This window comes from Lonchura striata, chromosome 3, assembly GCF_046129695.1.
Source record: "Lonchura striata isolate bLonStr1 chromosome 3, bLonStr1.mat, whole genome shotgun sequence".
NCBI lineage: Eukaryota > Metazoa > Chordata > Aves > Passeriformes > Estrildidae > Lonchura > Lonchura striata.
In genome coordinates, this window is record NC_134605.1 from 112,121,009 (window position 1) to 112,136,312 (window position 15,304).

The 15,304-nt window shown below is 57.7% G+C and overlaps 1 protein-coding gene across 1 annotated transcript in view; it reads right to left on the reverse strand.

Moving 5' to 3' along the window:
• Window positions 1-14,062: 14,062 nt before the first annotated feature.
• Window positions 14,063-15,304, reverse strand: part of FZD3 (frizzled class receptor 3) — a 55,915-nt gene continuing 54,673 nt past the window's right edge. Inside the window, exon 7 of the mRNA XM_077782484.1 lies at window positions 14,063-14,482. Coding sequence (XP_077638610.1) covers window positions 14,284-14,482 — 199 coding nt within the window. The 3' untranslated portion in view covers window positions 14,063-14,283. The remainder of the gene's footprint in view (window positions 14,483-15,304) is intronic.

The window sequence follows — 15,304 nt, forward strand, 5'->3', positions numbered from 1 at the left end:
GCTGGGCTGGGAAATCCCGGGGAGCTGGAACCAGGGACAGAGCTCTGCTCCCTCCTCCTGGGTGCTCGTTTCCCAGAGCCGAGCAGCACCTGGAGGCTCCCCCGGGGTGCCAGGGACACCCACTGGGCTCTCTGTGCTCTCTGGGGTGCTGGGGAGACACCCACCACCACCCACGCACAAAATAATTGCTTCCCCCCGCCCTCCTAAGGCCACAAGCTGTGACAATGAAATGGTCCCAGACACGCACAGGGAGTTTCTCCGGGTGGTGCCGGTCCGTCTCGGGGTCAGAGAAAAGGACACGGGGCTCCTCCCGCAGGGTCACTGATGGACCAGGGCCGTGGCCGTCCCCACATCTCCCTGCAGGGCAGCACACGGAGCAGAGAGGGGACTCAGCTGCCCAGGCACTGCAGGCACCGGAAAAACTGGGAAAAGAACAAACCAGCACAAAACTCCCGTTAGCAGCTGGAGTTGGACGCGATTTCTGCACATCCCATGATTCTCCAGCTCTCCCGGTGTCCCTCCGAACCGCAGACATTTCTGTCCCCTGCAGGATCCCAGCTGCGGCGGCATCGAGCCGCCCTTTTCCATGGTTTTCCATGGATGCATCCCCGCTCCCGGGTGTGGGTCCGCAGTGCCACCACCGCCGCCTCCCTGCCCGCCTTCCCTGCGTGTCACCCTGCCGCCGGTGCACGGGGTGGCACTATTGCCTTAAAAATCCCGCTGGGAACGCCATCCCTGCGCCGGCTCCGCGCAGCCGGCCCGGCCCCGGGGATGGAGCCCCGACCCAGCGGCGAGGCCGGGCGGTGTCCCAGCCTCCTGCTCACAGCGGCGGGGACGGACCCGCACCTTTCCCTGCGGATTTTCCTCTCCCAGGGCAGCGCAGGGGGTTCTGCCCCGCGGTTCGGGTGGAAAAGCTGCGGCGGATCCTGCGGAACTGCCCCAGGGGCTGATGTGGGGCACTGCCGGCACTCAGGACCCTGCATGGATCAACGTCGTGGCTTCTTCTCCCTCAGCATCCTCCCAAAGCTCCCAGTTCCAGCCATTCGAGGATTCTGCGAGCGTCCCAAGCACCCGTTCCTCCCCTCGAGCATCCCTCCAGCCATTCGAGGATTCTGCGAGCGTCCCAAGCACCCTTTCCTCCCCTCGAGCATCCCTCCATCCATTCGAGGATTCTGCGAGGATCCCAAGCACCAATTCCTCCCCTCGAGCATCCCTCCAGCCATTCGAGGATTCTGCGAGGATCCCAAGCACCCGTTCCTCCCCTCGAGCATCCCTCCAGCCATTCGAGGATTCTGCGAGCGTCCCAAGCACCAATTCCTCCCCTCGAGCATCCCTCCAGCCATTCGAGGATTCTGCAGGCGTCCCAAGCACCAATTCCTCCCCTCGAGCATCCCTCCACCCATTCGAGGATTCTGCGAGCGTCCCAAGCACCAATTCCTCCCCTCGAGCATCCCTCCAGCCATTCGAGGATTCTGCGAGGATCCCAAGCACCAATTCCTCCCCTCGAGCATCCCTCCAGCCATTCGAGGATTCTGCGAGCGTCCCAAGCACCAATTCCTCCCCACGAGCATCCCTCCATCCATTCGAGGATTCTGTGAGCGTCCCAAGCACCCGTTCCTCCTCTCGAGCATCCCTCCAGCCATTCGAGGATTCTGCAGGCGTCCCAAGCACCAGTTCCTCCTCTCGAGCATCCCTCCACCCATTCGAGGATTCTGCAGGCGTCCCAAGCACCAATTCCTCCCCACGAGCATCCCTCCACCCATTCGAGGATTCTGCAGGCGTCCCAAGCACCCGTTCCTCCTCTCGAGCATCCCTCCAGCCATTCGAGTATTCTGCAGGCGTCCCAAGCACCAATTCCTCCCCTCGAGCATCCCTCCAGCCATTCGAGGATTCTGCGAGCGTCCCAAGCACCCTTTCCTCCCCTCGAGCATCCCTCCATCCATTCGAGGATTCTGCGAGGATCCCAAGCACCAATTCCTCCCCTCGAGCATCCCTCCAGCCATTCGAGGATTCTGCGAGGATCCCAAGCACCCGTTCCTCCCCTCGAGCATCCCTCCAGCCATTCGAGGATTCTGCGAGGATCCCAAGCACCAATTCCTCCCCACGAGCATCCCTCCAGCCATTCGAGGATTCTGCAGGCGTCCCAAGCACCAATTCCTCCCCTCGAGCATCCCTCCACCCATTCGAGGATTCTGCGAGCGTCCCAAGCACCAATTCCTCCCCTCGAGCATCCCTCCAGCCATTCGAGGATTCTGCGAGGATCCCAAGCACCAATTCCTCCCCTCGAGCATCCCTCCAGCCATTCGAGGATTCTGCGAGCGTCCCAAGCACCAATTCCTCCCCACGAGCATCCCTCCATCCATTCGAGGATTCTGTGAGCGTCCCAAGCACCAATTCCTCCCCTCGAGCATCCCTCCAGCCATTCGAGGATTCTGTGAGCGTCCCAAGCACCCGTTCCTCCTCTCGAGCATCCCTCCAGCCATTCGAGGATTCTGCAGGCGTCCCAAGCACCAGTTCCTCCTCTCGAGCATCCCTCCACCCATTCGAGGATTCTGCAGGCGTCCCAAGCACCAATTCCTCCCCACGAGCATCCCTCCACCCATTCGAGGATTCTGCAGGCGTCCCAAGCACCCGTTCCTCCTCTCGAGCATCCCTCCAGCCATTCGAGTATTCTGCAGGCGTCCCAAGCACCAATTCCTCCCCTCGAGCATCCCTCCAGCCATTCGAGGATTCTGCGAGGATCCCAAGCACCAATTCCTCCCCACGAGCATCCCTCCAGCCATTCGAGGATTCTGCAGGCGTCCCAAGCACCAATTCCTCCCCTCGAGCATCCCTCCACCCATTCGAGGATTCTGCGAGCGTCCCAAGCACCAATTCCTCCCCACGAGCATCCCTCCATCCATTCGAGGATTCTGCAGGCGTCCCAAGCACCAATTCCTCCCCTCGAGCATCCCTCCAGCCATTCGAGGATTCTGCGAGCGTCCCAAGCACCCGTTCCTCCCCACGAGCATCCCTCCATCCATTCGAGGATTCTGCAGGCGTCCCAAGCACCAATTCCTCCCCTCGAGCATCCCTCCAGCCATTCGAGGATTCTGCAGGCGTCCCAAGCACCAATTCCTCCCCTCGAGCATCCCTCCAGCCATTCGAGGATTCTGCGAGCGTCCCAAGCACCCTTTCCTCCCCTCGAGCATCCCTCCAACCATTCGAGGATTCTGCAGGCGTCCCAAGCACCAGTTCCTCCCCTCGAGCATCCCTCCACCCATTCTAGGATTCTGCAGGCGTCCCAAGCACCAGTTCCTCCCCACGAGCATCCCTCCAGCCATTCGAGGATTCTGCAGGCGTCCCAAGCACCAATTCCTCCCCTCGAGCATCCCTCCAGCCATTCGAGGATTCTGCGAGGATCCCAAGCACCAATTCCTCCCCTCGAGCATCCCTCCAGCCATTCGAGGATTCTGCGAGCGTCCCAAGCACCAATTCCTCCCCACGAGCATCCCTCCATCCATTCGAGGATTCTGCAGGCGTCCCAAGCACCAATTCCTCCCCACGAGCATCCCTCCATCCCTGCACAGCAGAACATCCTCCCCGCACCCAGCGCTGCTCCAAGAGCTTTTTTAAAAGGACCCCAATTCCCCACTGTCCCGGGATGGAGGAAAAGCATTTAAGGATGGCTTATCCCTGGGAAAACGGGATCCAGGGGGAAGCAGCTTCTGTCCAGCCAGCTCCGATTACAGCGGGAGCAGAGGAGGAGGAGGACAAGGGGCTTTCCTGCTGCCAGGAGCAGCTTGAGCCCAGGATCGGGCACATGAGCTCTGGCTGGTGCAGCTTTTTCTGTCCTGCGCCGCCCCCGATCCCGGAGAATCTGGGGCAGGAGCAGCACTGTGAATTTGATTTAAAATTGGAGCGGAGATGTCCCTGTGACAGCCGCTGCCACCGCCGGGGCTCGCAGCGAAAACCAAAAGTTTAATTCCTGCCGGCCGCAGCTTTTCCAGCAGCAGCTGCGCCGCTCGGGGGTGAAAATCCCTCCCTGGAGGGAGCAGCGCCCCGCGGACAGGGCGGGAGGGTCGCTGCAGGGGTCAGGGTTTTGGGGGCACCTCCTCATCGTGCGCCGCTCATTCCTCACGGCTCCGGGGCCGTCACTCCAATTAGCGCCCGGCGCTTTCCCCGCTGGCGCCGGCGAGCTCCGGCAGCGCTCGGGAGGTTTGTCCGCATTTAAAGGCTCCCAAAGGCCGGGCTTAACCCTTCCCCTGCCCCAGCAGCACCCAGGGGAGCGCCAGGGGTTTCTGTGGGACGAGCAGGTTCCTCGGGATTGCTTCTGGGGAGAAGCAGCGGGGAAAAGGGGTTGAAAACTAATGATGGTTCCTGGTTTTCACAGAATTATTTAGGTAGGGAAAGACCTCTGAGATCATCGAGTCCAAGTATTGACTGATGGAGTGCCACGGGTGGGATGGGGACTCCACCACTCCCCGGTGTTTTCAGGAAATTCCTCCCGATGTCCAACCTGAACCTCCCCCGGCACACCTTGAGCGCGTTTCCTCTCGTCACTACAAATCCAAACTCTTGGTCAGCCCCAGATTTTCTTGCTCTTCCGTGGCCCGGCACATCGCTGGCCCTGCTCCCTGTGCACCTCTGGGAGCACCACGAAAGCCCCAAACCCACCCTGCAAAGGAGGACTGGGAGCTGGTTGCCTCCCAGAAATTAGAACAAGGTTCCCTTTCCCCCTTCCTGCAGCCCAGCAGATGTTCTGTGTCTTGGCAGGGGCTGAGCCTTATCACATCAGAGGGCTTTGAAGGCACGGCGGGAGATGTCAGGGCAGATTCCAGGTGGGATTTGAAACTGGATTATGTTGTAATTCAGGGCCTCAAGGGGTTTTTTTTTCAGCGTGTTCTCCCAAAGGCAGGAACCCTCTGCAGCAGCACTGAACAGGAAACAGAAGAGGGTATGTCTATGCCAAACATGAATATTAATATATTTGTATTTAAAATATTGCATTACAGCAGCTTGGGAAGAGGCTGGCAACCCTCTGGCGCTGCAGATCCATCCTTCTTCATCCTTCCCACCATTTCAGGTGTCAGGACAACTCCAATTTGCCGAGCATCCATGCAGCACTCTCGTGGGAGACCCTGGAAATATTTAAAGCCAGCTCCCGGCGTGCAGAGGCTTTGAAATGCTGCAGGGGTTGTGTGGAGGCAGTAAAACCCAAACGCGAGGAGATGGGTGAGGAAAAGCAGCTTTTCCCCGCGGGGATGGCCCCGTGGGACGGAGCGGGAGCAGGAGGTGCCATGGGGTCACAGCAGCAGGATGTGGTGCAGGCACTGAAACTGGAGACCCAAGATCAATCCAAGGCGTCTGCGGTGTTTTCCTAAAAACCAGTCGGACCGGTAGCCGAGGGCGTTGGAAACCTGGATCCGGTCACGCTCCAGGGCTGGTGGTGGAGCTCTGAGCTGGAGAGAACTCCTAAAAAACGACTTTTTATAAAACAACCTATTCGCACCTGTTTTGTTCCAGCCTTTTGGCACCAATGATTTCTTGGAGCAGGCTCCGATGGGACATTGGGATGGGATTGTTCCCTGTGAGGGTGGGGAGGCCCTGGCTCAGAGGAGCTGTGCCTGCCCCTGGATCCCTCAAGTGTCCAGGGCCAGGCTGGACGGGGCTTGGAGCAGCCTGGGACCCCGGGAAGGTTTGTTCTGCCCACGGCAGTGGAACAGAATTACAAGATCAATTTAAGGTCCCTTCCCACCCACAACCATTCCAGGACTCAAAGCTTTTGCTGTCTTCAGGATTAGTGCATGGCCAGATGCTCTCCTCCCTTCAAACTGGAGAGGAAATCACGACGAGGGCAGGAGCTGGCAGAGCTGAGACACAAAGCCGACCCCAAACCTGCAGCGGGTGTTAAAGAGCGTCAGGAATGTGAGCACAACACCCGCACCCCTAATCCCAGCCTGGGGGGCCGAACTGACCTCGGCCTCTGCTCCGAGCACAGCCCCTCCTCCAGCTCCTCCCTCACCTGCGGGTCCCTAAAGCTCCTCGGGAGGGAGAACCGCAGGAGCTCCGGGCGCTCCCCAGCCCCGCGTTAACCCCTCTGGGCCCGGCGGGGAGCTGGGAGCTCCGCCTGGCTCCGGCTGCAGTGGGAACCCTCCTCCTCTCGGGCTGCTCGACTGCAGAGCCGGTCACTCACAACCCGCTTCAAACTCAGGCCAGCGGTTCTAAAGTTCCACCCCTGAACCTTTCTCTGCCTGACCCAGGGGCCATCGATCCTCTGCACAACATCTGTCGGCGAGGCTGTGCACTGCCACATCTGGAATTGTTTGAGGACAGGCTGGGCAGCGCTTGGAGCGACCTGGGAGCGTGCGAGGCGTCCCAGGGAGGCGGAAGGGGATTTCTTTCCACTCCCTGTCAGAACTCAGAACATCCCTCAGACGTTTTTGGATGTTCTGGGTCCAGGTCAGAAGCATTTGAGACCCTGGCACAGCTGCAAACAGCTGTGAGCTTGGGTTTGAGCCATGGAACGAGTTACCAACCTTGCAGGGAGAACAAGAAGTCACCAAAGTTTGGATGTTACAGTAGAAGTAGTCACAAAGTAGAGGGAAGAATTTCTGAGTGCTGTACAGGGGGTTTGGTTTTGTACATGGGGGTCAGAGGTTTAAGATGGATTTGGGATTTGGGCCTGCCCTGTCCTCCCTCTTTCTCCTTCCTCACCTCCATGTTCTGGTGATGTTGGCACTCACAGATTGGTTTCATCACAGCCACGCAGGACTCGGCGCGCGGCTTCCAACCCAAACCCACCCTGTGTCCTCCCACGGGCCAGGCAGCTCCTTCAGACACATCATCATCCTGTCCTCAGCCTGGGTCTGGCAGTAAACCCCGCACACATCCCTGGCACTGCTGCTCCCAAACCTGTTTGCTCTCCCCTCCCGTCTGCCGTGAAATCCTGCTGGTTTCAGTGCTCCGCTCTTCCGAAGCGCCGAGCAACCCGGAGCCAAACCTGCCCAGAGCTCTGTGCTTGCTGGAACCGTGCCCGGCGTCCACGAGCGCAGATGCTGGCGGGAGATTAAACCTAGAAAGTCTTTCTTCAAATTCACAGAGCTGCTGGCCAGAGTAAAATCTGATATTTTAATTCTTTAACCTTTATATCTCAACTGCTGCTGGACTGGGTTTCTAACGGGGGTAGGATTACGCCCGCAGGAAAAGAATTGAAAACCCGTTGCCAGAGTTTTTTCCATCGTTTTATTAAAAACTTCCAAAGGTCTAAAATGAAAATGTACACCGACTACAAGGGAAACCAGTTTGTACACTCACAGTTAAAGTGCTAAAAATTAAACGTTACAGAACCGACACTGGACTAACTGTAAACAAATCTACCAAGAGCCGAGTGCAAGCGGGGTCAGCCGCGGGCAGGGGCTGCCCCGCACATTCCTGGGAGCTCCCTGCCCTCTCCCGAGGATGCCACAGCAGGGACACCGGAGTGCCAGGAGATGTCACCTGCACCGAGCCGACGGGCAAAATCAGGAAAAACCGGGAAAACGCCGCTCCTGGGAGGGGGAAATCAATCCTGATCCCAGAAAAGCGGCACAAGGGGATGGGGGTAAAGCTTCACATTCAATGGATATTCCCAGGGCGGACCTGGGGACGTCTCCCGTGCCCTGCTGTCGCCGCCGGCTCCCCGCTGATTTTTGGGATCTCGGTGCCCCGGGGCTGGGCTGAGAACGGCTCCCCTTCACTGTGGCACTGCCCTGGGCTGGCCTGGCTCTCATCCCTGTGCTCCTCCCGAGGGATTTTCCCTTCCCTCCTTGCTGGAACCACTCGGGAGCAGCGCTGGGTTTGACCGAATTTCAGCCGGAGCCTCCTGGAGCTTAAAGCTTCCAGCACAAAGCCTGGCTCTGCGCTGGGAGGAACGGGAGCACACGAACGGTGACACCCAGCTGGGGCTGCTGCTGCTGCCTTGCCAGTGTTTAAAAAGGAGCAGCAGCTTCTTCCATGGAGGCGGCCGCAGCGCCCACCCAGAACTTCACGGGAGCCGAAGGGGGGAGAAGGAAGAGCAGCCCAAACGAGGGGGGATCTGGGTGGGCAAAGCAGGAGCTGCAGATCCCCAGGAACAGCGGGAATGAGGAGCACAGCAATTTCCAGAACAGCTCCACCGAGCAGATCTGGGGCTGCAGCTTGTTGATGAAGTTTGGGATGGGCTGGAGGAGCCAGGCACTGTCCAGCTTCCCTGCTCGCCTCCCGGAGAGAGGATCAGCTTTTGGGGGCTGCTGGGGAGGGACAAAGCCCCCGGGGCTCCAGAGCCCCTCGGTGAGGGCAGGAACAGCCCAGAGCCCCTCGGTGAGGGCAGCAACAGCCCAGAGCCCCTCGGTGAGGGCAGCAACAGCCCAGAGCCCCTCGGTGAGGGCAGGAGCTCAGGGGAACAGCCCAGAGCCCCTCGGTGAGGGCAGGAACAGCCCAGAGCCCCTCGGTGACTGGGAACAGCCCAGAGCCCCTCGGTGAGAGCAGGAACAGCCCAGAGCCCCTCGGTGAGAGCAGGAACAGCCCAGAGCCCCTCGGTGAGAGCAGGAACAGCCCAGAGCCCCTCGGTGAGGGCAGCAACAGCCCAGAGCCCCTCGGTGACTGGGAACAGCCCAGAGCCCCTCGGTGACTGGGAACAGCCCAGAGCCCCTCGGTGAGAGCAGGAACAGCCCAGAGCCCCTCGGTGAGAGCAGGAACAGCCCAGAGCCCCTCGGTGAGTGGGAACAGCCCAGAGCCCCTCGGTGAGAGCAGGAACAGCCCAGAGCCCCTCGGTGAGAGCAGGAACAGCCCAGAGCCCCTCGGTGAGGGCAGGAACAGCCCAGAGCCCCTCGGTGAGGGCAGCAACAGCCCAGAGCCCCTCGGTGACTGGGAACAGCCCAGAGCCCCTCGGTGAGGGCAGGAACAGCCCAGAGCCCCTCGGTGAGGGCAGGAACAGCCCAGAGCCCCTCGGTGAGGGTAGGAACAGCCCAGAGCCCCTCGGTGAGAGCAGGAACAGCCCAGAGCCCCTCGGTGACTGGGAACAGCCCAGAGCCCCTCGGTGAGTGGGAACAGCCCAGAGCCCCTCGGTGAGAGCAGGAGCTCAGGGGAACAGCCCAGAGCCCCTCGGTGACTGGGAACAGCCCAGAGCCCCTCGGTGAGAGTAGGAACAGCCCAGAGCCCCTCGGTGAGTGGGAACAGCCCAGAGCCCCTCGGTGAGAGTAGGAACAGCCCAGAGCCCCTCGGTGACTGGGAACAGCCCAGAGCCCCTCGGTGAGAGTAGGAACAGCCCAGAGCCCCTCGGTGAGTGGGAACAGCCCAGAGCCCCTCGGTGAGGGCAGGAACAGCCCAGAGCCCCTCGGTGACTGGGAACAGCCCAGAGCCCCTCGGTGAGGGCAGGAAGAGCCCAGAGCCCCTCGGTGAGGGCAGGAGCTCAGGGGAACAGCCCAGAGCCCCTCGGTGAGGGCAGGGAGAGCCCAGAGCCCCTCGGTGACTGGGAAGAGCCCAGAGCCCCTCGGTGACTGGGAACAGCCCAGAGCCCCTCGGTGAGGGCAGGAACAGCCCAGAGCCCCTCGGTGAGGGCAGGAACAGCCCAGAGCCCCTCGGTGACTGGGAACAGCCCAGAGCCCCTCGGTGAGGGCAGAAGCTCGGGGGGAAATTTAAAGCTTGGCACCAATCCCACAGACCCGGGCTGGAGCTCTCACCAGGTAGCAAAGCACCCCAAAAAACTCCTGGTGCCCTGCCTGAGGTGCTGGTGGGGCCACATTTGAACTGGGGTGCGCTTCAGAGCCCCTGCACAGCGTGATTTGGGAGCTTTTCACATTCTTCCATGGGTGAGGGAGGAATTCCTCATGCTCTGCCAGAGCACAGCGTGCTGGCTCAGGTGTTGAAGGTAGGAGGGAGGGGGCAAGGAGGCAAAAATCCCAGCCAGAACCCCAGTGTGAGTTGAGTCACCTCTCTGGGGTGACAGGAGCCTGTCCCTTTAGGGTCAGCAAGGAACCACTTCGATATTCCCACCTGGAAGCAGTACTGGAAGCTCACAAATTAACATTTCCAGCAGGATCCTTCTCCAAGCTCCAACAGCATTCCTCTCCCTGTCTCTAAACAAGTCGAAACAGTGCTACAATTTATTAAAAAAAAAAAAAATACTGGAAATTGAGGCAAGAGGATCAACATAAACCCTTGAGCTTATTTAGTTTGGTTTCAGTGTTTAGGAAAACTCAGCTTATCCAGATTCCTACCAGATCACCCCTTTGAGGCAGCACACGAGTTAGAGGCTTCTCCAGGTTAAAGTGATTTAATTGTGGAGCCCTGCCCTCCAGGCTGTGCACAGAGGCTGCTCCAGGTTAAAATTATTTAATTGTGGAGCCCTGCCCTCCAGGCTGTGCACAGAGGCTGCTCCAGGTTAAAATTATTTAATTGTGGAGCCCTGCCCTCCAGGCTGTGCACAGAGGCTGCTCCAGGTTAAATTTATTTAATTGTGGAGCCCTACCCTCCAGGCTGTGCACAGAGGCTGCTCCAGGTTAAAGTGATTTAATTGTGGAGCCCTGCCCTCCAGGCTGTGCACAGAGGCTTCTCCAGGTTAAAATGAATTAATTGTGGAGCCCTGCCCTCCAGGCTGTGCACAGAGGCTGCTCCAGGTTAAACTGATTTAATTGTGGAGCCCTGCCCTCCAGGCTGTGCACAGAGGCTGCTCCAGGTTAAAATTATTTAATTGTGGAGCCCTGCCCTCCAGGCTGTGCACAGAGGCTTCTCCAGGTTAAAGTGATTTAATTGTGGAGCCCTGCCCTCCAGGCTGTGCACAGAGGCTGCTCCAGGTTAAAATTATTTAATTGTGGAGCCCTGCTCTCCAGGCAGTGCACAGAGGCTTCTCCAGGTTAAAATGAATTAATTGTGGAGCCCTGCCCTCCAGGCTGTGCACAGAGGCTGCTCCAGGTTAAAATTATTTAATTGTGGAGCCCTGCCCTCCAGGCTGTGCACAGAGGCTGCTGCAGGTTAAAATGAATTAATTGTGGAGCCCTGCCCTCCAGGCTGTGCACAGAGGCTGCTCCAGGTTAAATTTATTTAATTGTGGAGCCCTGCCCTCCAGGCTGTGCACAGAGGCTTCTCCAGGTTAAAATTATTTAATTGTGGAGCCCTGCCCTCCAGGCTGTGCACAGAGGCTGCTCCAGGTTAAATTTATTTAATTGTGGAGCCCTGCCCTCCAGGCTGTGCACAGAGGCTTCTCCAGGTTAAATTTATTTAATTGTGGAGCCCTGCCCTCCAGGCTGTGCACAGAGGCTTCTCCAGGTTAAACTGATTTAATTGTGGAGCCCTGCCCTCCAGGCTGTGCACAGAGGCTGCTCCAGGTTAAAATGAATTAATTGTGGAGCCCTGCCCTCCAGGCTGTGCACAGAGGCTGCTCCAGGTTAAATTTATTTAATTGTGGAGCCCTGCCCTCCAGGCTGTGCACAGAGGCTGCTCCAGGTTAAAATGAATTAATTGTGGAGCCCTGCCCTCCAGGCAGTGCACAGAGGCTGCTCCAGCTTAAAATGAATTAATTGTGGAGCCCTGCCCTCCAGGCAGTGCACAGAGGCTGCTCCAGGTTAAATTTATTTAATTGTGGAGCCCTGCCCTCCAGGCTGTGCCTCCACCGGGTCAGGGAGGGAATTACGGAAGGGCAATGCAAAAAGAAGGATTTGTTTCCCAGCAGCGATTACTGAGGTAGGTTTGCTGGATGAGTTCCACAGAAAGTGCTCCAGAAGATCTCCAGCACCATCCTTGACTTCTGCCTCCCGCGTTTCCCGAGGGATCCTTTCCACACAAAAAGCCCAGACTGGGAATTCCCTGCCAGGAATCTGCGGAAGGGGATTAAAACCAGCACAGCAGAGGCGGATCTGCAATCCCTGAGCTGGGGATCCTGACTCCTCCTAAGGAACGCCCTGGCCCTTCCAGCTGCCTCGCCCTCCTTCTCCCCATCTGGGCACAGCTCCTGCCTCAGTTTCCCCCGCATCCCAGCGCGGAGATCCTCGCAGAGCAGCCCTGACCTCCCAGGAAGGAGGAGCTGCTCCGGTGCTGTGGCCTCAGCCTCCTTCCCCCGCCGCTGGGGATTGTGCACAGGCTCAGCCCCGGCTGTAGAACGGGCCCCACCTTCCCGCTCGGGTGACAAACTCAGCTTTGCTCTGACGAGCTTGTATTTAAATCGATCAGGAACAGGCAATCTCAGCTTTTGTACGTGGCTCTAAAAAATAAACGGCTGAATATGATCTAGGTAACTGCTTTTAAAACCCATCTCTCTTCCTACGGAAATTGTAAACGAGTAGAAAATTTAAATAGTCTTTTGTAAAAAAGCAAGGACGATACAAGTTATACAAAAATCGCTTTTCCCTGCCTGTCTCTTGCCCCCAGCCTGGGCAGAGACGGCGGTCCTCAGGGAGTTTCCCTCTCCCCGGTGCTCATTCCTGCGGCGCTTCCAGCCTCGCCAACGCCGCCAGCTCGCACGGGAGGGGCACGGAGGATTGCTCCTCCCAGCAGGAGTTCCTCGAGGCTCCTCAGAACAACTCCCGGCTCCGCCCCGACACCGCAGCTCGGATCCCGGCAATTCGGATTCCAGGAATTCGGATTCCGGCAGTTCGGATTCCAGGAATTCGGATTCCGGCAATTCGGATTCCAGGAATTCGGATTCCAGGAATTCGGATTCCGGCAGTTCGGATTCTGGCAATTCGGATTCCAGGAATTCCGATCCCGGCAGTTCGGATTCCAGGAATGCGGATTCCGGCAATTCGAATCCCGGCAATTCGGATTCCAGGAATTCCGATCCCGGCAGTTCGGATTCCAGGAATTCGGATCCCGGCAATTCGGATTCTGGCAATTTGGATTTCAGGAATTTGGATTCCGGCAATTTGGATTCCGGCAATTCGGATTTCAGGAATTCGGATTCCAGCAATTCGGATTCCGGCAGTTCGGATTCCGGCAATTCAGATTCCGGCAATTCAGATTCCGGAAGTTCGGATTCCGGCAATTCGGATTCCTGCAATTCGGATTCTGACAATTCGGATTTCAGGAATTCGGATTCCGGCAATTCGGATTTCAGGAATTCGGATTCTGGCAATTCGGATTCCGGCAGTTCGGATTTCAGGAATTCGGATTCCGGCAATTCGGATTCCGGTAATTCAGATTCCGGCAATTCAGATTCCGGCAATTCGGATTCTGGCAATTCGGATTCCGGCAATTCGGATTCCGGCAATTCGGATTCCAGCAATTTGGATTCCAGGAATTCGGATTCTGGCAATTCGGATTCCAGGAATTCGGATTCCGGCAGTTCGGATTTCAGGAATTCGGATTCCGGCAATTCGGATTCCTGCAATTCGGATTCCAGGAATTCGGATCCCCGACACCGGCAGTTCGGATTTCAGGAATTCGGATTCCAGCAGTTTGGATTCCGGCAATTCGGATTCTGGCAATTCGGATTCCAGGAATTCGGATTCCAGGAATTCGGATCCCGGCAATTCGGATTCCGGCAATTCGGATTTCAGGAATTCGGATTTCAGGAATTCGGATTCCAGGAATTCGGATTCCAGGAATTCGGATTCCGGCAATTCGGATTCCAGCAGTCCGGATTCCAGCAATTCGGATTCCAGGAATTCGGATTCCGGCAATTCGGATTTCAGGAATTTGGATTCCGGCAATTCGGATTCCGGCAATTCGGATTCCAGGAATTCGGATCCCCGACACCGGCAGTTCGGATTTCAGGAATTCGGATTCCGGCAATTCGGATTCCGGCAATTCGGATTCCAGGAATTCGGATTCCGGCAATTCGGATTCCAGCAATTCGGATTCCAGGAATTCGGATTCCAGCAATTCGGATTTCAGGAATTCGGATTCCAGGAATTCGGATTCTGGCAATTCGGATTCCGGCAATTCGGATTCCAGGAATTCGGATTCCAGGAATTCAGATTCCGGCAATTCGGATTTCAGGAATTCAGATTTCAGGAATTTGGATTCCAGCAATTTGGATTTCAGGAATTCGGATTCCGGCAATTCGGATTCTGGCAATTCGGATTCCGGCAGTTCGGATTCCGGGGCCGGCTCCTCCTGACACACCCGGGGAAGGAGGGACACCGGGAAGGGGAAGGGAAGGAAGGGGGAGATTGTTTTCCACAGAGAATAAGAAATCCAGCAGTCGTGTCCGATGAGGAACAGTTTCCAAATAAATAATTACCTCCGGAGAGGTTCATCTTTCCACTGGGCGGTTGCACGGAGCTCCGGGCCGAGCGCCCCAGGCCCGGCAGCGGCCGAGGCTGGCTCCCAGCGGGCCGGGCCGCTCCCTCAGGCGCTGGCGCCATCCTCCTCGATGACCCGGTTGATGTGCGTGCCCGCCGTGCTGGCGCTGAGGTCGCGGGCGCTGCCGTGCCGGGACTGCTCGCTCAGCCGGTGGCAGCTGCTGTGCCGCGAGTGGTCGGTCAGCCGCGCCGCGCTGCCGTGGGGCAGCCGCTCCTCCGCGCCGCGGTAGCTGCAGGGGGTGTACCTGAGCGGGCGACACGGAGGGATGGCTGTTATGTGGATATAATATATATACAATATATAATATTATATCATTCGCGCCAGTCCTCGTATGAAACATGGAATATTGGATATTTGTTAAATCATGCCTGTCGTATTAGTTCCCCCCCGTTACAGGTGAGACGGGGTGTATATTAGAAACTGATTTACAAGTTGTGGAGTTGCGTTATTTGTATGTTTTATTATCCCTGTATTATGTATTGGTTTATTCCTTTGTACCCCCGTGTGCAACTTGGTTTATCCCCAGTTTTCCCGCCTTGTCCGCCCTTCCCGCCTTCCCAATATCTATCCATCACCCTGAAAGAGGCATTTTACCCCCCCCGGGTGCCTTGTCTATCACTCGGTGCCCCTTCCCATCCATCCAGAAGCTTCTACTCAGGGCACCGGGTGATTGGGCGAGGACCTGGGACTCCCCCCATATCCTTCCCCCATTGGACCCCACCATATCCCCCCATCCCGGAGCCACCCCCTATCCCTATCCCCATTGGTCGTTGGATACCCCTCCCTTACAGTTTATAAGCCAGTGCAAGCACCTTGTGCTTGTTCCTGTTGGCTGGCACTGTTCTAGGACATTTGGCCCCGTTGGGCTACAATAAACTCGGACTTAGCCCCCAGCAGGATCCGCTCTTCATTTACCACCGCGAGGCTTGCTAGCGCTGCCCGGAACCCACAAAGGCACTCTCCAAACCCCAGCTGGGAGCGGCGGAGGGTGCCTCCATCGCCCACTCTCGCCCCAGAGAAGAGCTAGCCGGGGCTGAGACAAAGGGAACCGGGGCTGAGACAAAGG